At 56.4% G+C, this 26,597-nt stretch overlaps 1 protein-coding gene across 2 annotated transcripts in view; it reads right to left on the bottom strand.

Annotated features, from left to right (window-relative positions):
• COL5A1 (collagen type V alpha 1 chain) overlaps positions 1-26,597 on the bottom strand; it is a 211,821-nt gene that overhangs the window by 60,661 nt on the left and 124,563 nt on the right. For both annotated transcript variants that reach the window (XM_073022087.1, XM_073022088.1), the window contains exons 20-31: positions 25,763-25,807; positions 23,490-23,543; positions 22,727-22,771; positions 22,177-22,230; positions 21,877-21,921; positions 20,767-20,820; positions 16,251-16,295; positions 14,143-14,196; positions 9,015-9,059; positions 6,518-6,571; positions 4,152-4,259; positions 3,198-3,251 (exon numbers count right to left, since the gene is read on the bottom strand). In XM_073022087.1, the coding sequence (XP_072878188.1) occupies positions 3,198-3,251; positions 4,152-4,259; positions 6,518-6,571; positions 9,015-9,059; positions 14,143-14,196; positions 16,251-16,295; positions 20,767-20,820; positions 21,877-21,921; positions 22,177-22,230; positions 22,727-22,771; positions 23,490-23,543; positions 25,763-25,807 (657 nt within the window). The remainder of the gene's footprint in view (positions 1-3,197; positions 3,252-4,151; positions 4,260-6,517; positions 6,572-9,014; positions 9,060-14,142; positions 14,197-16,250; positions 16,296-20,766; positions 20,821-21,876; positions 21,922-22,176; positions 22,231-22,726; positions 22,772-23,489; positions 23,544-25,762; positions 25,808-26,597) is intronic.

The following is a 26,597-nucleotide window of genomic DNA, read 5'->3' as shown; positions in this document are numbered from 1 at the left end:
GCTACCCACCCGCCCACCCATTCATCTATCTACCTGTCTATCCACCCACCCACTCATCCATCTGCCTGTCTACCTATCCACCCGGGCCTCCATTCATCCACCTGTCTACCCACCCATCCACCATCTACCTGTCTACTCATCTGCCCACCCATCCATCCACCCATCTACCCATCTGCCCACCCACTCATTCATCCACCTGTTTACCCACTGGCCCACCTATCTGTCTATCCATCTATCTGTCTGTCAATCTACCTGTCTGCCTACTCACCCACCCACCTACCCATTCATCCATCTGCCTACCTATCCACCCGCCCCTCCATTCACAACTGTCTACCCACCTGCTTACCCATCCATTCACCTACCTATCCACCCACTGGCCTACCTATGTATCCATCTACCTGCCTACCTACTCACCCACCCACCTAACCATTCATCCATTTGCCTGTCTACCTATCCACCTACCCCTCCATTCATACATCTGGCTACTTACCTGCTCACCCATCCATTCATCCACCTCTCTGGCCAGCAGCCCACCTACGTGAATATCCATGTGTCCACCTACCCACCTACCCATTCATCCATTTGCCTGTCTCCCTATACACCCACCCCTCCATTCATCCACCTGTCTACTTACCTGCCCACCCATCCATCCATCTACATATCTACCCACCTGCCCACCCATCCTTTCATCCACCTCTCTTCCCACCAACCCACCTATCTGTCTATCCATCTACCTACACACCTACCCACCTACCCATTCATCCATCTGCCTGTCTACCTATCCACACCCCTCCACTCACCCACCCACCTATCCCCTCTATCCATCCTCTCTACTCAACAAATATTTCCTAAGCATTTCACAGGCTTCAGCTCTAGAAACCCAAATGGAGTTTTCATCATGCTCCCTCCCTCACCACCATCCCCCACGCGCCCGTGTCCATAGGAGGGGGGTTGGTGTTTGGGAGAAAGGGACACACACTGCTGAGCTGAACTGAGGTGAGACATGAACATCGCACTGTGACATTGTGTTTTCTGTGCCTCGTGCATGTTATGTTGGCGTCCCACAATCCCTCTAAATAAAGCACGGCAGCTTGCAGAGTTGGGAATGAATGCAAATTTATGCACTGACTGTAGCATCTACCAGCTCTTTAATTCTAGAAGTCTGCAAGGTGCACACAGACCAGAGATGGATTTAGGGACTCTGACCTGGTGAATATCCAAACACCCACGCAAGAAGCATCACTGCAGTGAGGCCGCTCAGCTGTCCGCAGGGTTGGCGCTGGCCACTGTCTTTGGTAGGTCTCTATTTGTCTGGCTTAAAATCCTGTCCTTAAAATCCTGTCCTGGCTTAAAAAGTCCTGCACACTTGTATCCACGAAGAGCTCACACATGTCCAAACCTTGTATTTCTCACAGGGGCCTGAGTTCAGCCAACCCACTCATACACCCACCTGCCAATCTAGGCAGGGGGCGGGACCCAGGAAACTTCAGTGCAGGTGACACAGAGCTCAGTTCAGAAACCAGGTCACTGTACTGATGGCTACTTCTAGTCTCTGTCCAGGAAACACGTGCCATTCCTTTCCAAAAAGTTGCCTGAACTTGATTTAGACCACCCATCTTTCCCAAACTTCACCTCTTCTCTCCATCCCCAGAGAGATGTGTATTAACAGAGAGGAAAGTGCCCATCAGCTCCTTTGACCACATTCGGGTGACGATGCTGCGGTCAGCAGCTACATCACACCCACGTTCAATGAACCACTGTTAAATCCTAAACGAAATTCCTGTTTCACAGCAAGCTCTCCTACATGTGGGGTGTGCCTTTACACACCCGTGGCAGGGGGCTTCGCATTCCACAGGAAGGACTGATAGCAGCATTTCCTTAATGAGAATGGAAATACCTGGAGGAAAGCCCCAGGCCACCACGCCCATCCTCCTATTAACAAGACTGCTCCAGTGAGACCGAAAAGGTACCGAGGCTAAAAGGAGGTGCCTCGGGCAGAGGCAGATCTGAGAAAGACGACCCAGCTTGGGCTGTTAATTATGTCTCCAGTGCAGGCAGCTGGTTATTCTTTAAGGAAGAACCATGAATAATAAAATGTGAGATTTCAAAAAAAAAATAACGTTTTCAATGATTTCCAAAGCCTCAAGGAGCTGTTTCATTTAAACCTGAACACGATTTCACATTAGAAAGGTTTCCTTTTTCTTTTATACTCCATTAGGAGCAAACAGCCTTCAAATCGCCAGTGTGGTGGAGTTGAGAGGCGACCGTCCCACGGGTTCTGGGTATGGACAACCCGGGGGACAAGGGCCACCGGCCAAGCAACAGGTGCAGAAGACCGAAGGACACTCCAGGAGAACCCTAGAAGGACCCCAGGTGCCTGTGCCGCCTGGGACAGAAGACTCATCGCCCAAAAGCCTCCTTTCAACTCAGCAAATTAATGCAGAAGGCAGTGAACATGGTGGAGGTTGAGAGCCACAGTGTCACACACGCCCCCAAGGATGGGCAGCAGATGAACCTGTGCAGGGTTAGGAGGACCGCTGGAGCCTCCCTCCACCTGTCCCGGGACACCTAACACGGCCGGATGCGAGGTGAGGAGACCTGACGGTACAACCCTCCGCCTGCGCCGGGGCACCTAACACGGCCGGAAGTTACCGGCGGAACATTCCTCTGCCTGTGCCGGGGCACCTAACACGGCCGTAAGTCACCGTCTGAACATCCCTCTGCCTGCACCGGGATACCTAACACGGCCGGAAGTTACCGGCGGAACATTCCTCTGCCTGTGCCGGGGCACCTAACGCGGCCGGAAGTTACCGGCGGAACATTCCTCTGCCTGCGCCGGGGCACCTAACATCGCCGGAAGTTACCGGCGGAACATCCCTCTGCCTGCACCGGGGCACCCAACATGGCCGGAAGTTACTGGCACAACATTCCTCTGCGTGTGGCTCTGCCTGCACCGGGGCACCTAACACGGCCGCGGCGGAACATCCCTCTGCCTGCGCCGGGGCACCTAACACGGCCGGAAGTTACCATCTGAACATCCCTCTGCCTGCATCGGGGCACCTAACGTGGCCGGAAGTTACTGGCGGAACATCCCTCTGCCTGTCCCAGGACACCTAATGTGGCCGGATGCAGGGTGGGGAGACCTGGCGGAACATCCGTCCACCTGTCCCGGAACACCTAACACGGCCGGAAGTTACCTTTGGTCCTTGTCTTCCTGGGTACCCTGGTAACCCTGGGACTCCGAGTTTTCCCTGGAGGAAGAAAGAGTTGCATTAATGGCCAGCACGGTATTGCTCCATCTGTTTCCTCGGAGCAGAACGGAGACATGCGTTCTGGCAGGGGCCTGGAGGAGGGTGTGGTTTCCAGAGGCCGGGGCACACGTCATCATGCAGAACCCCTGCCTGCCCTGGGTGGGGAGTGACTGCCAGCACCCATGAAGTCCAGCGGGTACCCGATGGTCCCTGCACCAAGGGAGAAGCGAAGGCCCCTGGAGGAGAGGTTGTGCCACTGTGGAGCAAAGCAATTAGAGGCAAGTGCCCCAGCTCAGAGTGTTCTTCATCTCGGGGCACCTCTGAGCCCTTCTCTATGGGTCCACCTGGCAGGATGGAGCGACAAGTCTGGGCCACTGCATGTACCATTCCTGCCGGAGCCCAGGGTGGAAACAGGGTGGAGCAGGGTGTGTGGCTGGCCCGGGAGCCTCCCGCAGCTGGAAACTGCAGGCCTATGGATGGCTGCGTGCCCCAGAGCCTGCTCCGAGGACTCCGGCCTGCCTTCCTGCCAGGCTGCCACACCTTCAGGCCATGGTGGGGACACTGTTATTACCCAGGTGTGGAGGCGGGAATGTGACAAGGACGGGGTCCTGGCATGTTGGGGCTCAGAACGAAGGCTTTGTAGCCACTGGGAGGAAGGAGCCCTCCAAGGCAATGGTGGAGGGCTGGGAAGGACTGAACCCGGGACAAGGAAAGGGTTGTCATTCAACAAACAGCTTCACAGGAGCAGCAACGAGAGCCCAGGGTGGAGACAGGAGCCCCGCTCAGGAATCACCCCCACCCCATGCCTAGGGCAGCCACAGCCAACGGGAGCCCGAGGCCATGGGGAAGGGCCTGTCAGATCCCTCCCAAGAAAGTGGCTGAAAGTCCCACATCACAAACCTTCTCCCCAGGGGGGCCCAGAGGACCAGGATCACCATTGGGACCTCCACGACCCTTCGGGCCTTCAGGGCCATCTTCTCCCCTGGGACCGGGCGGGCCGATCTCCCCCTGCAAGCCAGAAAAGAGGAGGTAAGAGGACCCCCCCTACATACACACACTATTCTCCACCACTGTTGTGAGAGCAAGGGGACGGGTTATAGGCACCCTGTGGTCCGAGCTGCTCCACCAGCTCAGCTCCGCCTCACTCAGGCCACCGAGCTGCTCCTGGAGCCACTGACCAAATGAGCACATTGTGCTGCGAATTCCCGGGCTCTGTGGAAGCTGGTCTCTGCACTGTGGAAGCTGGTCTCTGCAATGAGGTTGCCTGCTATTTATTTTCTCAAGGCTGCCCGCTCCTACTTCCCAATTACCTTCTCTAAATTGAGTGCCTCTTGGCTAAAATAACTTTGGTTAACAATAGTAGCTCTGAATTGCTATTTCTCCAAATAGAGCAGACTGACTGGGAGCTGCTGCTGCTTCTGAAACCCCAGGAGGTATGGAAGTGAACCCCAGCCCCGATCGGGCGGTTACCTGGGCATAACCAGCACACGGGAGAGCCACAGGAGGCATCCCAGGAACAGACAGGCTTAAATTCCACCTCGTCCAACTTCCCCAAGTTACAGATTGGGAGCTCGGGGCTCAGACAGAGGAGAGGGCTCTGGAGCCTGCCCAGGCAATGGTAGCGCCATGGCAGAGTCTCCAAATGCCCTTGTGGGCACACTTTGTCCAGCAATGGACGAATCCTCCTCTGATCATCTGTCTCCAAGAGCAGCTGTAAAGCAGTGGTTCAAGTTCACAACAAAAATGTGTATTGCTCACATCGAGAAAAATTAATAACTTCCTCATTCTGAAGCTCTAACCTGTCATTGGGTCAGAACCTCTCTGTCCCTTGTTCAACAAAATAATCCTGCACACATTTACAGAGCACCGAGAAGGTGCAAAGCCCCAGGCTGTGCGCTCTGAAGAGGTCCGGGTGTGGGGTCCTGTTCCCTGGGCTCAGGACGGGTCCCACCCCTGCATCCTACCCTTGTCCCATGGCAACAAGAGCTCCCCTCTCGGAGCCCTGGCACAGGAATGTGTGTCATCGCTTCCGAAGCTGCAGCCTCATCATGTGGACTCCACATGTGTGAACAGAGGCATCAGAAAGGAGAAGAAAAGGACTTTCACCATCAAACTGAAAGGCCGCTGAGATGTGGGGATTCAGGAGCCTTCCACTACGAAAGGAGTTCTAGAATGGGCGCCTCTAGCAGCCACTTAACTGGGACGGCATTGCGAAACAGATCCCCTCCTCCCTCCCCCTTCCTTCCCACAGAGGTGCAGACTGCCTCTGCCTTTTGCCTGCCAGGTTGGGACGAAGTGCCAAGTGTGTGGGGCTTTCCTCTTCTGGAAAGCCACCTGCGAGCCGGCGCTGCAGGGGGACGATTGCGGCAGCTGGGTGACAGCCATGCTACCGCCGACAGATGTCCGTCCCGGTGCGTGCACAGCTGCCACCACGGCTGTGCCCACCGGAGGCCGAGGCACCTCGGCTCCTTCTGCCGGGCTCCTGCTCACTGAGAGGTTACTGGGGAAACCTCCAAGAGATTTTTGGCCGCCCTGGCTGCTCAAAGAGCTCTCTACCCTTCCTTCATGCCCTTGGTGTCACCTTCTCTTTAATTATAGGAATGTGCAGCCTGTGGCTTTCTGTGGTTGCCGGCAAGCCCCAGTCCCTCCCAGCTTTCTCTGGAGCCGAGCTAAATCATTCATTAAAAAACAAGCCAGGTTGCTGTGGCTTCTCCTGAGCCAGTATCACAGACCACAGGACTGTGTGGGAGTCCCAGGGCCCCTGAAGAACTGTTTGGGGACCAGGATGCTCCCAGGCTCACAGGGATCCTAGACCCACGTCGCGTGCTGCTCTGTGGGCGCCGGCCCTGTGGCCTGGGGAGCAACTGTGCTCCTTGGGTAAGCTGGGTCATTTCCAGAGCTGCTCTCCTTCCTCTTCCCAGGCATGGCTTATCACTCGAGTCAGATGTAACTCTGCAATCCACGGGAGCAGCCAGAAGTGAACCCAGCCCCACTGACCCCTTGTGTGGGACACTGGGTGGAGCAGCTGGCGACCACAGGTTATTCCCAGTCCCCAAGGGGCAAGCTGAGGAGGAGGTGAAGAGGAGCTGGAGAGAGGCGGGCCCTGGGCTCCAGGCCACTGTCCCCTTCCCATCAGGAATCTCTACCGAGAGTTTAACCTCCATTCTGAGAAGCTGCCCTGGGGCAGCAAACATCCCCACCCCCTCCCACATGGCCAAGCCGACCTGGCCTTTCCCCAGCCCAGATCCCAAACCCGAGATGCTCACCCGATCACCCTTGATGCCCATGTCTCCTTTAAACCCAGGAAAGCCGTCTTCACCCTGAATACGGGACAAGAGAGTGCCTTAGTCCAGGCAAGAGGACCTGCCTCCCTGGCAGTCCCTTCCCCGCTCCAAACGACCACGCTCAGCACCCGGTCTCCCACCCTTGGTGGGCAGCACACACCCCGGACTCGAGGGTGGGCTTGGGGCCTGTCCCTTGAGAATGGCATTCCCGTGAGGTCTGCATTCCCAGCTGTAACATTCTGAAGCTGGAGAGAGCTGCGTCCCTGCTTCTCAGGTAGGCCCAGTTTGAATCTGAAAGTTCTGCATGGTGAGGCCTCAGCAAGCCCAGGCCCCCGAGCTCCCGGCATCGTTTCTCAGTGCACTTTGTGGCATCCCATCAGCACTGAAGCGACGGGTAAAGGGGGGTGACAATTGAGGACGGGGAGCTGGATGAAAATGCCCCCGCAAAGAATCCCTAAGGCCTGCAGTAAGAGGCAGTGCTTTCTGAAGGGTGGGGGTTGTTCCTGGGGGTGGCAGGGGAAGTCGGCAGCCCACACACCCCAGGGCTACTGGTGAATCTGGGACACAAGTGAGGCTGCCCTGCTGTCCGTTCGAGTCCCTGGTCTAGACTTTCCCCATCCAGGAAACCATAGGGCAAAAGCCCTCAGATCCTTCCACAGAGGGCACGGGTGGCTCCTAGAGAAGGCCCTTGGCTGGGCTTTTCCTCTCATTATTCAGGGACCACATCTTGATCCAAAAAGAGTGAAAGGACAGGATGTGGGGACTCAGCCAGGTCGTAAACATTCAGGGCCTGGCTGGGAGCACACACAAGGGAGGTAGCTTCTGTGCAGTGAGAATCCAGCCCTCTCCAGCCAGCGCCAGCTCCCAGGGCCCCCAGGACCTCAAGGACACTGTTCGCAGTGTTCACACAGTGCTGGAAGCTTAGCAGTGGCCACAAATAATGCAGAAGTCCACAAAGACGGTCCCTTGACACTGCTCCCCTCCTTCCCCAGACCATCTCGGGCTGCCCGCGTGGCCCTCGGGAACAGTGCAGTAGCTGTCCTGGTAAGAAGGCGCCCCCTGCACAGCCTCATCAATATCATCTCAAGTAGCCCTGTCTCTGGCTAGGGACAAATGTGACAGGATCAAGTGGCAAAGCTGGACTCTCTGAAGCCACCTTGGAAAGGATGAAAGGTCCTCAGGTGAGGGAGCCTCCCTGGGGACCAACGGGATGGAGACTCGTGTTCTGAAGCCCCGACGGGCTCCGTGTAGAAAGCAGTGCTCTTGGAGAGGCCAAACGGCTCAGCTTGCTTGGATGCAGACTTAGGGTTCCGCTGTGCGGGTACCCTCAGGAAGGAACCGAGATGGCACGGGCTCAGGCCTCTTGGCTGGTCCTCCCACAAGGGCAGCCACTAAGCACAGAAACCAGGGACAAGCACTCTCAGCAAACGCCATGGAACAAGGGCGTTCCTGCTGCCGCGTCGTTTCTGATTCAGCTGTGGCCACTCGATGTGCCCCTCGGGAATGGCTTTAAGGCTGGCAGATTTCACAAGAAAGGGTCCAAACGACATCTTCGACAGGTGGCAAATAAGGAGTCTCGGCACGTGGACCATCCCAGCGGCAGATGCCAGCACCCGAACTCCAGGCCACCGTGGCCAGGGGAGGGCCCAGGGTCTGCCCAGCGAAGGGGCCCAATGTGCTTTATGGAAAGCAAGTACTGCGTGGCTACACGGCATGGTAGAGTGAACCCGCACCGTCAGGCCACGGTGGGGAGGGTGGCACGGTGAGGCCGCCCTGAGGCCTAAATCTGTGTCACAACTGGGCCTTGGATTTGGCTCTGAGTTTCCTTCCACCAGAGTGAGAAGAGAAAGGTGGCCGGCCACGCAACTCCACGTGGCTCAGGCTGTCGCCGCTGCAGGCTGTACCCAACCTTCTGACTTTGGCAGGCATGCATGGAGGTGTCGTTAGCTTTGTTTTCGCCACAGTGATCCACTAGGCCTGACTTGCACCCACGGACCATGGCCGATGGTGCGGCCTCTCTCCCTCCCTGCCTGGCTCTGGTGCACGGTGAGTTTCTGTTGCTTGGGCTGCCCAGGGAAGAACGTCTAACAACTAAATGAACCCTCATGCCAGCGGCCATGCAGGGCGGCCCACCTGGGAGTGGGGAGGGTGACAGGTGTCCACTGGCCCCGCAGGCACGTGGGGGCCTGTGTGTTTTCTCTGGGGCCAAGGCCGCCTTGTGCAGAGACACAAACCCTGGACCTACTCAGCTCTGCTAGGAGATGTGCTCCAGGGTACCCAAGGGCCCATCCTCCTCAACTCATTGTTCTTCCATCTGCAAACAGACGCTTTCCACAGAGTGGCATCAATTCCCCTCAATACTCAGAGGCGACGTCCACCTCAGCTGGTTTCATGGAAGCAGCATTGTGGGAGAGGCCTGCCGGCTAGAATTCGGCTCTGGACTAAGCAGAGGGCTCCACGGCTGCAAGGACAGACTTACCTTCTCACCCTTCGTGCCCTTCAGACCACGGATGCCATCGGCCCCCTGTGCGGGTGGAAAAAGCAAAAGGAGTGCCTGGTTACAAATCTCAGCCTCCCTAGAGCTGTGGCAGGCGCAAGTCCAAGTCCCAAGTGTCAAGACAGGCTGAGCTCTCCGAAGCTGACAGATGAGGCCAGCGCCCTGACCTCAACACACTTCTTCCCATGTGTCCCCCTGTGGCCTCGGGAGGCCCAGCGTGTCCATGATTCCTGGGCTGACTCCACTGACTCCTATTTATGCAAAGACCATCCCTGGCCTTCCAGCCCAAGCTCTGGATCTGCCCTTCCAAGGGCCCACACCCCACAGCCAACACCCCCCTCCTGCTTCCCGTTAGAACATCGTCTTCTAGAAACACCCCCACCTTTCAGAGGTTTGGGAGGAAGCAGGAAGTGAAGTCTGAGTCAGGTAGATTTGATTAGGTCCCAGCTCCCCCTTCACGGCCTCTGACAATGCCCGAGACTCAGTTTCCTCATTTGGGAAGTGGAAAGGACGACAACCCTCAACTCATTACCACTGTTGGGAGGGAAATGCCTGCTAAGCCCTCAGGACAGCACCTAGCACGCAGCACACAGTAGGTTTCAATAAGCAAAAGCCCAGTGCCATCTGAGTATTTCAATTCTGTGTTATCAATAGATGATACTGTGATATTACTAAGTAATGACGATAACATTTATTGCAGTTGTCATGAGTTCAGGACACACCATCCCACCTCCTTGCTGAACAGGAGTTTCTGGGATAGGGGCCAGGACTCTTTCTCTGACGCCCTCGCTGTGCCAAGCGCCTGGGGCAGTGGAGGTAAATCTGTGGGTAGAATTATGTAGCCACACCCTTGCCGTTAATGTCTTTGACTTCAGCCCTCCCAGCAGGGTGACTTTTAGCTAGAGAGACTACTTCGGGCTACCTCAGGCCACCTGCCCATGGGATGTGAGAGAGAGAGAAGCCACACTGCCCCCCGCACCGGGATTCCAGGCTGAGGCTGAAGCCAGGGCCACAGAGCACTGGAGGACGCAGGGGCTGCCGGCTGCCCTCTGGTGGTCAGAACTTCCCACATACTTGGCAGTGCTGGCCTTTCCCCAGGTCCTGGTGAGGGAGGGGCTCTGGGAAGGGATGGAGACACAGAGGTGCTCCTTTCTGCAGAGGTGGCTGGGCTTGGGCTGCGTGCCCTGGCCCTCCCAAGGAGCTGCGGATGTAACTGCAGAAGCACCTTCCACTCCAGTGCCAGCTCCAAGGCACTTCCAGCCACGCAGACAGAGCAGCGGCGTGGTTGCCCTGAACCATAATCACTGGAGGATTTGGAGCACAGGGGACAAGCAAGAGCTCTGCCACTATGCCTGCACGCACCATTGCCAAAGTCATGTCTGCTCCACACCTGGCCGCCACCACTAGCAGTGAGGCCTGGGACACCCAGCACAGGGCAGAGGCAGCCGGGAGGGCAAGGTGGGCTCGAAGCAGCTCTGGTTCACCTGGCCTGGCACTTGACACACTAATGCGGGCCAGTATGGAGTGCCTTGGGGGGACAGGGCCCAGCTCAGAAACAGCACTGGCCCAGGCAGGGAGGCCGACTCCAAACAAACCTCTCCCACGCTAATCTCTGCCCGAGCCTGAGACGGGACGTGGACCTCACGATGGAGAGGAAGCACCAGGCAAACACAGCACGCGTATTCCAGGGCCGAGTGGGAACGGCCAGCCAAGCCGCAAGGACGCTCAGAACAGCCTGCTGCAGGCCGCTGCCCCCACTGAGCACAGCACGCACTTGGCAGCACCTGTGGGCCCGGGCAGCCCAGGAAGGTGAGAAGTGACTCAGCTGGGCCAACTGCTGAGAGGCGAGTGGTTTCTAAGCACTTGGTGGTGGTTTTTTCCTACAGACACCTTCTTCCGAAGCAATCCTGGCTGGAAGCCCCCAGAGGAAAAGAGAGCAGGTAGGCCCACGAGGGCTGACACAGAGCTGGGGGCCCTGGAAAACCACCTGCTGTCTCACCACGGTGCGGCATCGCCTCAGACACAATAGCCCCAGAACCCCACAGAGAAGGGCTTTCTGGAGATGAGCTCCTTTCTTTTCTTAGGGCAATTTTGAGTTCTCACCATACTTGCAAAATAGAATAGCAACTTGAGATTCTGCTTATTTCCTCTGAAGCACACAGGAAAATCGCAGGTGTGGTTGAGAATACACTCAGGGTTGAGCCTGCTCGGCAGTGTCTGATCCTAAATGCAAGGTGATGTCCAGCTGCCCCTCCCTGCCGTGAGTCCTGGGGGACGGGGTTTGTGTGGCTGGCATTATTTTTCAGGAGCACTAAACTCCCTGGTATGGCATCCAGGGGGCATTGGCACCAGCTCTCCTCCCTCTCGCTGGGCAGGCTGGGCGACGCTGCTGCTCCCACCCTGCCCATGCCCTGCTGAGAGCAGGCAGGTAGGACCACAGCCCCCTGAGACCCCTCCCGGTCCCACAGTTCTAGCATTTTAGGATCCCCATCAGAGCAATGGGACCAACTAGACAGAACCAGCACTTCCCAGAGTTTCTCGGCCACGGGGCTGTTGACATTGGGGCTGCTGTGTGCATGGCAGGGTGTGCGGCACCTCCCATTAGAGGGCACTCCTCAGTCATGCAGGAAGTGGCCCTGGCTGGGAAGGGCTGGACTGGAGCATCTGTGACACGGCCAGCCAGCCGCCCCAGCAAGGAGCACTCAGGAGCTGCAGCACGGCTGGGGCTAGATGTGCACGTAGCCCAGAGAGGGGCAGGCTTTTGCCCAAGGCCTGGATGTGAACTCATATTTTAGGCCGCCTGGCAACCTCCTAGCAGCTGGGGGCTAAACAAAGGGCGGATTTCACTCTGTTGACAGTCAGGTTGAAAGGGGTGCCTCTTCAGAAGTGCAAGGCAGAGGGAAGCCTGGGGGCGGGCCAAAGGTCAGTGAACTCAGAGGAACACAAAGGGAGCCTGCTGTGGCCTGAACATCGTGTGTCCACCAAAAACTCATATGGTGAACCCCAACACCCAAGGCAATGGAACTAGGAGGTGGGGCCGTGGGAGGTGACTGGGTCACAGGGCAGAGCCCCTGTGATTAGGATTAGTGCCCTCACCAGAGGCCCCAGGGTGCTCATCCCCTCTCTTCTGCTATGGGAGGACACAGTGAGAGGGGACCATCAGGGAACCAGATGGCAGCCCTCCCCAGACACTGAATCTGCTGCTGCTGTGATCTTGGACTTCCCAGCCTCCAGGATGGTGAGAAATAATTTCCTGTTGTTTACAAGTCACCCATTTTAGGGTCTTTTTATTGTAGCAGCTCCAATGGACTAAGAACCTTTTCCTGGGAAGAAAGTAGGGCTTTGGTGGAAAATAACGGGCCCGCTCTCACCAAGGACTATTCACCTCCAACGACGGCAGCTTGGCCCACACAATCCCACGCCCTGCCGCCATCACCGCCGCCCGGGCCAAGCTCGTGAGGCGCCAACACCACTCACATTTCCAAATGCACGGGAGCATGAGAAACTTTTTCCCCGACGAAAATTATTTTAAACCTCAGTTTTCCTTCCACCCTCTGCTTCCAAGTCTAACTGGATTGCTCATGTCATGAATGAATTTTAATCAGATAGACAAGATAAGAGCATTCTCCATAAACATTTTAAAGCAAACACCTTTTTAGCTCACAGAGCAGCGTTATGCAATTAGCCATGTATGGGAGTTGGCAGAGGCTTCTGCTATGCGACAGGAATTTGTAAAATAAACATGCTATAGAACTCACATAATCAGCATTTCTGCTAAATTATCACCCTTATAAAATTTGCTAGGCATTTTGCTGCTAGAAGCTGGCTTTAGGGAAAAACCTGACTCGCCTCAGGCTCCCAACCGTTGGGAGGTCTCTCTTCAGTACCTCGTGAACTTGGAATGTCCTCATTCCTGGGAAATGGAAGTCGGGGCCTCCCGGGGACAAGGGTGGGGCACATGATTTCGAATCTGGTTTGATTTCTGATAGCAGCCTTGCTTTTAGTGTAATTTGGGGCATGTCACTGAAAACTGATGTCTTGGGCTCTCAGAGCAGGTGAAGGGGTGACCAGCCTGAGTCAGGAGGTTGATTCGGAGCAGGAGGCAGTTTCCAGTCGGCCTCCATGCCCCAGGGCGGCCACATACTTCTGATGCGCAACAGTGTTTGAAAAGCATAAAGCCCTTTGGACCAGGGAGGTGAGGGGCAGCGGAGCTGATGAGTCATTTCTACAAATCCCTCAAGCTTGACTAGTTGCTATATATACCCACATATTCCTTCACATCCAGTTAAAAGCATCTTGAAAGAAAGAGTCATCATGAGCCTTTAAGATACCGCAAGTCCCCATTCTCAGAGGAGGAAGAGAGCTGGTCCGCGTGCTTCTAGGCGTATGTCTGTCTACACAGAACGGGCCGTGTCCAGAGAGCTGCACAACTCGAGATTGCATTACCCAGCTCAGAGCAAACACAGTTAGCTGGGCTGTGACGGAGGGCACCTGTGTCTGGGATATTGCTCTGGAGCCGTGCGTCCCACGTAACGAGGTTGTCAGAGCCCTTCACGGCAGAAACACGATTGATTGTGAATAAATGGACAGCTCCCATGAGCTCCGCCTTGCGACGGGGCTGGCCCGCCCAGATGCTATCAGCGGAGACAGATTCTCTTTCTCATTCGGAATGTGCAAATGGCTGGAGAGAAATGTTTTCCGAGCTTCCCCAGGAAAGAGGCCAGGCTCTCGGCCTCAGCCGGGATCTGCTGTCTCTGAGGAGAGTGGCAGAAGCCTGACAAATGGCAACAATAAAAGAGGCAAGAAGCAAAAGGACGTGTCCCGTCCTGAAAGATGGCTGCCAGCGCGCCCCTGGCTTCATCACCACAGACTGCAGACTGTCCCACGCTCCATATCAGCCCTCCTGACTCCAGTTGGTCACACCCTCGCCTGCTCGGGCCCGCTGTCCTGAGACCTAGCGTCCACATAAGTGACTGGGAGGACTGGGCTACTCCGGTTTGAAGAGCAGGGACATTAAACCACAGAGAATTCCCTCAAACCAGCCACGCCAAGGCCCGCAGTCCCAACCCTGACCTCCAGGATGACCTGGAGCGGCGTGAGTCTCTCTCACCTTGACTCCTCGAGGACCTGGGTAGCCGATCGGACCCTGGGGGCCAGGTGGACCCTAAAACCAAAGAGAAAAAGACCGTTAGCCCCATGCCAGTGTGGAGGTGCCTGGGGAACTTCAGGAAACCCCAGAGTTCTGGCATAGCCCTCCTCCTGAGAGCAGGGCGAACATCCCGGGTCAGAGCCTTCAGAGAGGCCCCGCCATGGGAGACTCACACCGGTGTTCCCAGCCTGCACTGACGGTGGAGGTGTGGCTGTGTCTCATGCTGAGCAGGACACAGAGGTGAAGCAAACGCTGGTCCCACCCGGCAGTCAGGGAAATAAGGGATAGGCTGGGGGAACTGTGAGATGGTGGAAGACCAGCTTTGGAGCTCTGCCAGGAGCATTGTCCCTAAAGAAATGCATCCCCAGCCTAAGGACCTTGGAATAAATCAGGAGCGCTTCTGGTTGGGAGAAGGGCCAAGGCTGCTAGACAGGGAAGAGACATCCGCCAGCAGCCAAGGGCCTCGCTGATGCTCATCTAGAGCTCACGGGGGTGGGCATCCAGCCCCGCCTGCCCCAGCCCAAGACACAGGCATGACGAACGGCTCCCACCGCCTCCCTCCCAGCCCCCTTTCCACATAGTGTCACGGCAGCAGCTGGAGCTCCCAGACAGGAGAGGCTTGGTGGCCTCCTCTGCAAGGCTGTAGTTCTGTGACCTGGCCCCAGAGCGCCTGCTCCCTGCTGTATCCCATCGCTAACAGGATGCCTGGCACAGAGAGGAACTCAGGAAGTCCCAGGGAGTAAATGAATGCCTCTCGTCCCAGCTGAAAAGCCAGCTCTTGGAACAGCGGGCCTGTGCTGTGGACTCCACGTGCCAACCGCCGGTTAGCACCAGTTCCGGGTGCTGTGCAAGCACTGGTGGCCCCAGGTGCTGCCTCCACCTCTGATGATAAGAGGCTGTGCCCAGGGAGGATGGTTGGTAAACTGCCCACTGGAGGCAGCAGGAACAGGGTCTCTCATGGTGAACAGAAGCCAAGGGCCGAGGAGAGGGTTCACCCCAGTGGCTAATGTGACTTTCAGGAGAGGAAGCAGGACAGAAGCGGCGAATCTCAGACCCCACTGGGTCTCAGGGGCAGCATGGTGGAGAAGTGCCACTGCCAAGCAGGCCTGGCACTGGAAATGGAACCCCTGTGAGGACTGGCGCTAGCTCTGCTGCCCTGGAGGGTCAGTCCTGGCTCACTACACCCTTGGCAGGGGGTGCTGGGACCAAGCCCCAGACCCCATCTTGCCTGTACAGGCCCTGCTTCAAGAGATAAATGTGAGTCAGGCCCGATCCCAGAGCCTGTGACAAATGGGACCTCTGGAACCCTGGTGTAGGTGGGCCTCTGCCCTCAGCCTCAGGCTCCCGATGACCATGAGCTCAGTGTGAGGTTTCAACACACAAGCGGTCTTGGGGTGAACAAAGGTTGGGGCACACCAGGACAGCAACAGCAGTCCCCACTGTCTACTCCTCCCGTCTGGAGGCTCTTCCCACAGAGGCGCTTGCAGCCCGGCAGCTTTGTCATGAATCACAGTGGAGAGAAGGTGCTGGTGAACGCGCTGCACGGGACCCTCACAACCCCAGCAGGCCCCGCAGGAGGAACCATGAACTGCTCACAGTGCCGGACACAGGCATCCATAGAAAGACCCCATCCCTGGCACTGGCATGACCTGGCAGTCTGTCCCCGTTCATAGCAGCATCTCCCTAAAACTCAAAGGCCACCCAGCTTGTGCAGATTCAAGGCCAGGGCTGAACACCGAGACACTGCCCTGCTGCCCGCACCCGATCTGGTCACGGGCACCTGATCTGGTCATGGGCACCTGATCTGGCATTGGGCACCCGATCTGGTCATGGACAGCAACTGGAGGGTGGGGTGAGGGGCAGTGACCCAGACAGATGCCCCACTTCTCAGAGAAAAGGCCTGTGTTCCCCCTAGGCTGGGTCCCCTGGCAGAGACGCCTGAGGAAGGTCTGAGTGTCCCCGGCTCCTTCCTTTCCAAGCTGGGCGTCCCTGAGCAGAGGCTGAGCCCAGAGCACCTGGACCCACCCCGCCTGAATGCTGAAGGGTAGGAGGGCGTGGCGAGCACCCACCTGACCTCCTTTCTCTCCTGGAGGGCCTTCTTTGCCAGGGTGTCCCTGTCACAAAAGAAGAAGCCTCGATTAGTCAGTGCCACTCCAGAAAGGAACCTCCCTCGCTTCCCCTCCCTGCATAGCATCCATGATCATGGAGCCCATTTCCCTCCCTCCCCAGGAAAACCAAGAGCACCAGAAGGTGAAGCAGCCGGACAGGCAGCCAAGCACAGCCCGGCCTCCCCGGGCCTCCGCCAGGCCCTGAACCTCGGCTGCTTCATCTGCAAAATGGAAACAATAAGCCTGACCCTGGCCCGACCCCGGCCACGGTCAGAGCAACTTCGGGAGCGTGCAGCAACCCCCAAGCGCACAGGTGACCCGCACGGTGGCTCCTGACCCGGCCAGAGCCAGCCCCGCCCTGCAGTGCAGATCCACAGACCAGCGACCCATGAGTGGGGACAGGGCCAACAAGGGCCTCTTCCCCAGGTCACCTAACAAGATGAATCTGCATAATAAGGAGCTGGGACCAGGTTCCTGGCATCCCTGCTTCCTGGACTAGCAACTGCTGAGCTGTCTGCAAACCTCGGAATCTCTGATTGTTGGGGAACCAAAAGTAAAGCAAGGTTGGCGCCGGGTGGAGGGTTAAGGCGCGCGGGGCGTGGAGGGTAAGGCGCGCGGGGTGGAGGCTAAGGTGCGCGGGGTAGAGGGTAAGGCGCGCGGGGCATGGAGGGTTAAGGCGCGCGGGGGTGGCGGGTAAGGCGCGCGGGGTGGAGGGTTAAGGCGCGCGGGGCGTGGAGGGTAAGGCGCGCGGGGTGGAGGGTTAAGGCGCGCGGGGTGGAGGGTAAGGCGCGCGGGGTGGAGGGTAAGGTGCGCACGGTGGAGGGTAAGGCGTTTAACTTGACTGAGGGGTCCCAGCACATCCATAAGTCTTCAAACAGTGCCTCATCTGAGACCCACACCCTGGGGTCTCCACTTGGCCTCAGGATGGAGGGGAGCTGAGCAAAGGTGAGGACCTGTGCCCCACGTGACAGGTGCCTAGCCAAGGCCCTAGGAAGGACCTGTGTCTCCTGCCTGCCTGGACCTGTACTAATTCCATTCCTAGGAATGCAGGTTTCTCTGACCTTCCAACCCAAACGGGTCACTCGGTTTAATGCCTGTGAGCTCAGGATCGGTGAGCCAAATGTCCAGGATAAAAACAGAAAGATCATCAATGTTCACTGTGCGGAAATGCAGTTCCACCAACAAGGATTCCAGGAAAGAGGCCGGGCGGGGTGGCGAGAAAGCTGGCAGTGCGGGGTCTGGTTCTACTCCTGAATACACTCAACCTGCTGTGTGAGCTTGGGCAGGTCACTTGCCCTCTCTGGGCCTCCCGCTTCCCCAGGTGTAACACGAGAGGGTGGCGAGATGCTCTTCTACCTTGCGTAGCCTAACGATGATCTGAGACTCTTTTCTAGACACAGTAGCATTCAGAAGACCCAAGTCCTGTCACCTGAATTAAATGGTTTGTGTGTGACTTTTAGATTTTTATCAGCTGTCCAGTTGGATTTGATGCCTTTGCAGACAGCCTATCCTAGCAAGTGAGTGGGAGGGTGCAAAGTTCCCCTTGAGGGAGGCTTTGAGGAAGTCCAGGCACCTGCGGGACCCCACCCGCTGCTCCAGTCAGGAGAGGACATGCTTGGCCACCACGCTGCCTTCCAGAAACAAGGCTCATCGCGCCAGCACCTCACGGTGGCTGGGCTGGACCTGGACAGAGCCAACGGGAGGGTGTCCTGGTCCAGGGTGGCCAGGAGGGGTTCTTTGTGGCCCTTTATTACAGTTTCTATCAAGCACAGACACCTTTCTGTGAAGGACGGGGCGGGTGGATCTGCAGGGGGGCCAAGAGCCCGGCTCTGGACTGGGCAGACCCAGCCACAGCTGCTCGAGGAAGCCCCCAGGCCTCTCCATGCGGTCATTTCCTCAGTTCCAGGCTGGAGATAACAGCACAACTGCACACAGCACTGCTGCGGAGACGCACAGAGCATTTGCAAAGTGCTCAGGACTGCGCCCACCCAGGGGGTGCCATGCAGAGTTAGCGGCCGGCATCACAGCAGCCTCCATTCCCATCCAGGCCAAATTCCTTTAGGTATATTTTCAGTTACAGATAGAGAATGGGAGTAGGCAGTGGGGGGAAGCACAAAGCTCCCTTATTAAAAATGTTTGAACAGGAAAAGGCAGAAAGGAAACGTCACAAGATAACCATGACTGATTTTCCTGCAAAGCCGGGCAGGACCACTTTCCCCTTTCTTTCTCCTTGTGTGCGTTTCCCAGTATTCTATAATGAGCATTGCTTCTGTAATGGGAAAATAATAAAGCTTACATTATTTGTATTTGATATTTTCTGATTTAAAAAGTAATGTATGTTCATCTTAGACAATTAGGCAAGTGGAACTGGAATTAAAATCCTTCATCACCCCACTGGCTGTGGCTAATTGTATGATAGAATCATCCATTGTCTCTGCATATATGCATGTGCCATTGGCATGGTAGATCATTTTTAATTTAATATTACATTGTGAGCATTTTCTCATGTCACGGAGTATTTGTCTAAATTCAATTCTTACTGGCTCTGTAATATTCCACTGAGCCATAATTCACTTAACTATTTCTCCAGCGTATGGTATCAGGAATATATTCCACTGAGCCATAATTCACTTAACCATTTCCCCAGCATGTGCTATCAGGAATTATTCAACGACATATTTCAAGGTATCGAGTCTGCTCCGAAGCACCTCATACTTCTTGATGGATTTTAAGTCAATCTTCCTTTCTTTGAAACCAAAACCAAAGCAAGAAAAAAAGAAAACTCTCTCTGTAGTGTTTACCCTCAATGTGCTGCCTTGTAAAGGAGAATTTCTAAAAATCTTTTCTTTCCTCCAGATTCGTGCCAGACGGCTGGGGCTGTCTTTGGGCCTACCCATGGCTTCCTTTTGTTCGACGTACCTTCATGCGAATGGGGTCCGCCTACGCTCACATTTTAAGGTTTAAATTAGGGACGGGGAAGGGACATCTTAAAGGCCCTTCCTTCCCCCAAAGAATATAAAAGGAAACTGCAGGCTCTTTAGGGACCCCAATTCTTTGGAGGTTTCAACATGGGGAGGGGAGTTCCAGGGAGAACAAGTTAGGTCAGCTGAGGGCCGAGAGAATGATCTTGTCGGGAAGGTGAGGTGCAGCCCCCTTCACACCTAGGCCCCCCTCCTCCCTGCAGAAGGAAAGAGGGGTACAGCCCACTTCACACCCAGGTCCCCTCCTCCCTGCAGGGTTCTGGGCCCAGCTGCCCTCCCCACAGATTGCAGCCCTTACTCCATCGACATCACAGCCAGCAGCACAGGAACAGAAAAAAAGGCTGGAAGGACACACGTCCACCTGCTGTCAATGGCTAAATCAGGAGATGAGATCAAAGGTGGTTATAATTTACTGTAATTGTATTTTCTTAATTTTTCTATAACAAGATGTGCTGTTTTGATCATTAGAAAGGGCAATGAAATGTCAATTAAAGGACACAAATAACACATTGGAAAAGATGAACCACTCAGTACGCAGACTCCCATGTGGCCAGGTGACCACGGGGCCCCACAGCTGCCCACGTGGGGATGAGAAGGCTCCACTCTGCTTGTTCTGATCAAGAAAGGGTAGTTTGTGATGTGGGAGTCACTGGGCCGACTGACTCAGCCTGAGGGATGCTGCGTGGTGAGCAGTCACCGATAATCGTCAACATATTTAACTTCCTTGTTTAGTTTTCAACAGTATTATTAAAACCATAAAGCACACGGTGTCTTCAATAATTAATTCTGCTAATCTCGTTTGTGAAATAGACTCAGCATTAACGGAATAATCAAAACCAAAACCGCAGCAGGCACTTACAGAGGGTGGTGGGTGCAAATCAGCTCACACTCGTGTACATGCACGTGTGCACGCACGCACGTACACATTCTGAGCGTGTTCTACTTCCTCACACCTACGCCCTCCACACAGCTTAGCCACAGATTGGATTTGTCACCAACTCGCTATTTCCAGGCAGAATCTAATTTGGCTCCACAGCTGTGCCCGCACACATTGCAAACGCGTTTGCTCACCATCTCCCTTCTCAGTGCGTGAACACTAAAAATACACACCACGTGCCCCTGCCTCTTCGCTTCCAACCCTGGGGATGCAGGCGATGGCGCGGAGCCCGGCCCAGCCCTCCTCATGGCTCAGCACGCAGGCCTGACTTCGGTAATTAATCAGCACACCCTAATAAATAGCTAATATTCCTACTCGTGCAATCACCACTCGTTGATTCAAACACATGATGCTAAGGGTGTCCAAAACCCAAGAATGACCCAGCAGTCAAGCTGGAGACCAAACGGGTCTTCATCAACAGAGCCAGAATGAGTCAGTGCCAGCCCACAGCCCCAAAGAGCTTGGGCCCACATCCCCTGTCCGCAAGGAGGAGGTGGGGAGAGTATGCAGGGAGGAGGTGGGGAGAGTATGCAGGGATGAGGGGGGCAGGGCTACTCACCGGGGGTCCGTCAGCACCGGGCATTCCTGGAAGGCCTGGTTTACCCAAGGGACCCTAGAACAAACCAGAGACTCCGTGAGGCTCCGTGAGCCTCCCTAGGCTCACCTGACCTCTCTGTAGGCCCCCAAGGTTACTTTTCAACATTTCTGCCCACACAGCATTTGCTGAGAAGTGTGGTCAGAGGCACTGGGTCCCTGGTTGTGAGGCATGTAGCCACGGGTAGTGCCCTGGGGGCAGCTCCACCGTTCTGAGCACCTTCAGGTTTTGCTGTAGGAACAGAGTCAGCCCACCAAGTGCCCCCATTCTTCTCCACATCCACCTGCTGCATGCTGGGGCCCAGGAGGGCATCATCTGGCCTCTGCTGCTCTTACGGTGCCGTGCCTTCTTCAAGTGCTCCCACCACCCTGTCCTCCCGGGTCTGTTCACACAAACACCCCAGGGCGGGGCAGGGCATCCCGCAGTGTAAGGCCCACAGCCTCAGCAGCCCATAAACACCAGCTCCTGGAAGGTCCCAGGCCCGGCAGCAGCCCGGCCCTCTGTGTTTCTCAGGCGCCCCGGGAATTGTCATGCACTCAGAACCACCCCCTTGGAGGTGCTTTTGCTGGTGGCAACCAAGGCGCTTTGAGCTACCTGAACTATCTCGTGCCTGGTTAAGCGACAAACCCTAGAAGGGCAAGTGCATCCAGCTCTCGTTCCAGGGCCCAGGACAAGGTAGGCTCTGGAGATACAGCCAGGTTGCCAAATTTAGCAAAACTAAACTAAACCAAAATAAACAACAACAAAACAAGATGCCCAGTTAAATGTGAATTTCAGATACACATTGGTTCCAATTTAACTGCATGGCCTGTATTCTTGTTCCTTGCTAAATCCAGCCACCCCTGTACATACTAGAGAATGAATGAGGGAACAAATGTATGAATCAGTGAGACACGGATCCAAGATTCTCCTCATGCTTCTGGCCCAGTTCTTGGCACTCTTGAGTTTTGGCGTCTCTTGGGAGCACCAAGATATACATCGAGAGCTGGTGGATACCAGGGGTCCTCCTGGGGCGGGTCAGGGCATTCACCTGCAGGCGGGCAGTGGCCCACAACACAGCCCAGGCCCACCTACCTTTTCTCCTGGAGGACCAATTGCACCCTGGGGGCCTGGAAGACCCTAGGAGGGAGAAAGAGCCAGAAAGGGAAGGTGAGGGCGCTGATTGACTCAGAACCCTGCCCTGCCATCCACCCATCTTCTCATTGACGTCTCCCTCATCCAGGCACCAACCCAGGTCCTAGTCTCCCTCCAGATAAGAGGAGGGGCTGCAACTTGGAGGGGACAGAGCTGGCCACTCCCTCCCAGGGCTCAGGGCTGAAGACACTGCCTCCCACGGCCGGATCCCCGTGAGCTGCCTCTCCCGGGCTCACTTACCTGGGCACCTGGATTACCCTGCTGTCCCGGGGGGCCAGGCTCTCCCTGGGGACCCTACAGGAGACAAAAGCAAAGGCACTGAAGGGGGCTCTGGGACCTGGACCCCCTCCCCTGGGTGTCGTGTGCCCCCTCACTGGCCTCCCATCCTTTCAAACTGCTCCCCACTGCCTGATGCCAGGGGGAAGGGAAAGAAGGCCAGGTCCCACCACAGAGAGCAGGACCAGGCGCCTCTGAGGCTGTGGAGGTTGACTCTGATGGAGTGACCACTAACTCGTTTATGCAAATACACCCAGACATCCATCCAGGAAGGAACACATGAGAGGAACCGACCAGAAATGATGTATCGGGCAGAAAACTCCCAAGTCACCCCATCATGCTAAAGTCTCCGGGTGCCACTCGCCACTGGAGGGTGGGCGCCACGGAAAAGGGTCTGCAACCTGCCCTGCACGTTCCCAGCTGAGGTGGACGGCAATGGACCTCCCTAGCGGGGCGAGGAGTGTGCCCAGGGAAAATGCCCCTGAAGCCGGGCCACGGGACGCCGGGGACTTACCACATTTCCTTTCGGCCCCGGCTGGCCGTCCATACCCGTTACACCCTGCGTGCGATTGTAAGAAGAAAAATATGTAACTGAATGCGAAATAACTCACAGTACTCAAAAGGAAAATCCCACTCAACTCAGCTCAGATGCCCGTCCTACGAAGAATCAGAGGACGGATGCTGTCTGGGGAAGGGAAAGACCTGACTCCGAATCCCGTCCCAGAGGTCCACTGGTCAGCCTCGGTAACCCCCAGCTAAAGGTTAACTGAGCTGCCAGGCCCCTGCATTCCACGGGGCAGGCCTCAGGTTCTAGAAAACCAGGTCACGGGGCTGGGAAGGCTCAAGCGGGCAGGCCTGGCCCTGGGGAAGCTGCCCACAAAGACACAGCCCCACTGGAATCAAGGGCTTCCGCCTCCTTCCAGAATGTTCATAGAAGCTGCTGGAAGTTCTTTCTAGCAGGGAAGAAACGTGACATCCTGGGTTTCTGCTTAGAACTGAAATAGCACATGCTGTCTGCCAGGAGTAAGTGCAGCCAAGGTGAAGCGGACGTGTGAGGCCGGCAGCCTCGGGCCTCCACCTGTGAGGCCACACCTGCTGGGGCCGTGTCTACAGCGTCTGAACGTCAGTGTCCCACTCACGCCTCACACTGGCAGCCAGCAGGCGTCACAGGGGCCAGTGCAGACTTCCTGCCTCTGTGCCCAAGTGGCCACCGGCTGGGAGGTGGGGTCTCAAAAGTCAAGATGGGGGCAGACAAGCAGAGTGGCGATAGGACTTACGGGAGGTCCGGGAGGACCTGGAGGCCCCTTCGGCCCAAGCAGACCACGTGGCCCCTGTAAGAGGAAAGGGAAAATAAAGGGAAGACAGGTTTTAAACTCGGGCAGAAACCCCAGCCCTCCTCTCTCTGTCCCCTATGCCAGCTTGGCCCTGACTCCACCCAGAACCCCAGTTGGTGACTCAGGCCTCCCGGCCTCCCAGCAGCGAGGTCCAGACTCCCCCGGAGCCTGCTGTGCCGCCTCCCTCCACCCCACCCTGGTGCTGGGAACCAGGGGCAGGTGTCTGGAATTGGTGGGAACTCAGAGAGGACACCATGGGGCACCCTCAGGGAAAGGAGGGTTTTCAAGCTGACTGGCTCCTCTGACACTTGCTGGGGCACAGACGCTCCCCCCGAGAATCACCACGCAATTACATTCCACCGCACGGAGCCCTTGCACCCCATCCTCATTATCGGCTCGCTCTCAAATTCCCCTCCGCAGCAGCGACATACAACTGTTTTTATGATATCACAGGGTCCGAGGGTGCGGGCAGGAAGGCGTCAGGCGAAACTAGTCCCTGGCGGGAACCCCACGACTGAACGTGCAGAAGGAGGCAAGGGGTACAGATCTTTTCCAGGACGCTACTCTGGTCAAGAGTTGGCACGCCCTCCCTGGTGAGCCAGGGCCCGTGCAGAACCGTCCCCGCTTACCGCAGGTGGAGTGAGATTCTGGGAGCACTGCCTGCCACCCGCGGGGAAGTACGGAGCCTTCACCCCAGGTATGTGGACTTCAAGTGCTCTTAATTTTGACAGAACCTTTTCAGATTCTGTAGAAGGGAGATCCTTCCCCCGCTCATTGCCTCTTAAATGTTTCCTTCGTTATTTTAATACCTAGTTATAGCAACGTTTCTTGGAAGCTAACAGCCCAGAAGGTATTGCCTGGACGTGTGTTAAGGAGAGAGTGGAGTTGATGAATTCTCCTTAGAGGCTAATCAGACATCTGGGGTATAATTTAGTCCCAAATGAGTCTGCAGGCGCCGACCCCTGCCTCCTCTACGCAGTGCCTGCAGTATTTCTCATCAATTAGCACCACCCGATGCACGCAGCCGGGCTGACGTGGCTACGAGAAAAGAGATGCTTTAAAGCAACAGCAAATGAATAGTAATGAATGTCCTCTGAGTCAGGACATTTGCTCTGGGCCTAAATATATGTCCGCTTAGGGAAGAGCTTTCCCATGCCCAGGGCTGGGGCAGTCTGCTGGAGGGATCTGCCTGTGGAAGGGCGGCCACTGAAACAGGCCCAAGCTCAGGCTGACTCAGGTGTGTGAACCCCGCCCCTGCCACGATGCCCCTGATGCCACCGTGTTGCCCCGGGACCCCTGACAATGCACTCAGATCCCCTACAATGCCCTGAAGCCCCCATGCCGCCCCCTGACCCCCCACAATGCCCTCAGGCCCCCCATAATGCCACTGAACCCCACCACGTTGACCCTAGACCCCCCACAATGCTCTCAGACCCCTCACAATACCCTTGGGCCCCCCACGATGCCACTGAACCCCACTATATTGCCCCTAGACACCCCTACATGCTCTCGGACCCCCCACCATGCTCTCAGCCCCCCCGACAATGCTCTCAGACCCCCCACAATGCCCTCAGATGCCCCATGATGCCACTGAACCCCACCATGTTGCCCCTAGATCCCCCACAATGCTCTCAGACCCCCCACAATGCTCTCAGACCCCCCACAACGCTCTCAGACCCCCCACAATGCTCTCAGACCCCCCACAATGCTCTCAGACCCCCCACAGTACTCTCCGACTCCCCCTCACAGTGCCCTTGTTCCCACCCATGCTGACCCTGGACCCTCCCAATGATGCCCCTGGACCCCACCATGTTGTCCCTGGAACCCCCGATGCCCTCAGACACCCCACACTGACCCCAGACCCCACCATGATGCCCTCAGAGCTTCAACAATGCCCATGGACCCCACATACTGCCCCCCGACTCCCCACGATGCCCCTGGACACCACCACACTGCCCCTGGGCCCCCACAACCACCCTTGAGGGCCGTGCTTGCTCCCATAGGCGGCTCAGACTTCCTCCTGGGGTTGCCAGCCAGCCTCGCCTGCGCCTCCTCTCTTTGGTTTCCCTGGGAAATGTCCAGGTCCGTCTGTTCTCAGGTCAAGCCCTCTCTCATCTAAGCTCCTGGCTGATCCCAGATCCTGCTCCATCAGGTGCCTTGGACAAAGCCTTTCTCCACACTGAGCCCCCACCGTCCCACTCAGCCCACAGACTTACGGGCTCCCCAGGCAGTCCCCTGGGCCCGACTTCTCCGTCGTCACCCTGCAGAGGAGAAAAAAGGCAAGGTTAGAGGAATGAGCTGTTAGCCTGGACACCAGTTTCCCCTCAGTGGGGCACAAGGGTTCTCTGGCTTGGGGCTGCTTCACATATGCCAGGTTTACCAGCCCTGGTACCAGCTGGGAAGGCCTGGAATGTCCTCGCTCCCAGCAAGCTGCTAGGTGTGCAGATGCTGCAGGTGAGGCCTGAAGGCTCTGAGATGCTGGCTCAGGAGCTCACATATCACAGCTCTCCAGAGGGAAAGACTGGGCAGAAAAATCATCTAATTGAAAGGATTTGGTGACCTTCACAAACGACAGACTCTGGGGCAGGGCATCAGGGGAACAAGATCCCCTGGGCCATGCTCTGGGGAACCAGGTGTCCCCCCTGGGGTCCTAAACAGCTGGGAAAGTAAAGCAAGAAGAGGCTTCCTCCTGGCTGCAGAAGGGGGTGCCTCCCTGGCTCCACCGCTTCACACCCATGGGCTGCCTGCAAACGCTGCCCCTCGCCAAAGCACCACTGCCCCTTCCCACCTGCCTCACGCATGCAAGCACGCATGCTCACACACAGCCTGCCTGCACATGCCTACACACACATGCACACATAGACCCTGTGTGTGCACGTGCATACACAGCTGTGCTCACACGCTTGTGCACACACACACCCCCATGCATGCACATGCATACACAGTCATACACACATGCTTATGCACACACACACAGCCATATGCACACTTGTAAACACACACACACCCTGTGCATGCACGTGCATATGCAGCCATGCACACATGCTTGTC

Source organism: Chlorocebus sabaeus, chromosome 12 (assembly GCF_047675955.1).
Source record: "Chlorocebus sabaeus isolate Y175 chromosome 12, mChlSab1.0.hap1, whole genome shotgun sequence".
Classification (NCBI taxonomy): Eukaryota; Metazoa; Chordata; class Mammalia; order Primates; family Cercopithecidae; genus Chlorocebus; species Chlorocebus sabaeus.
The sequence above is the reverse complement of the archived record's forward strand: the minus strand, read 5'-3'. Positions and strand labels throughout refer to the sequence as shown.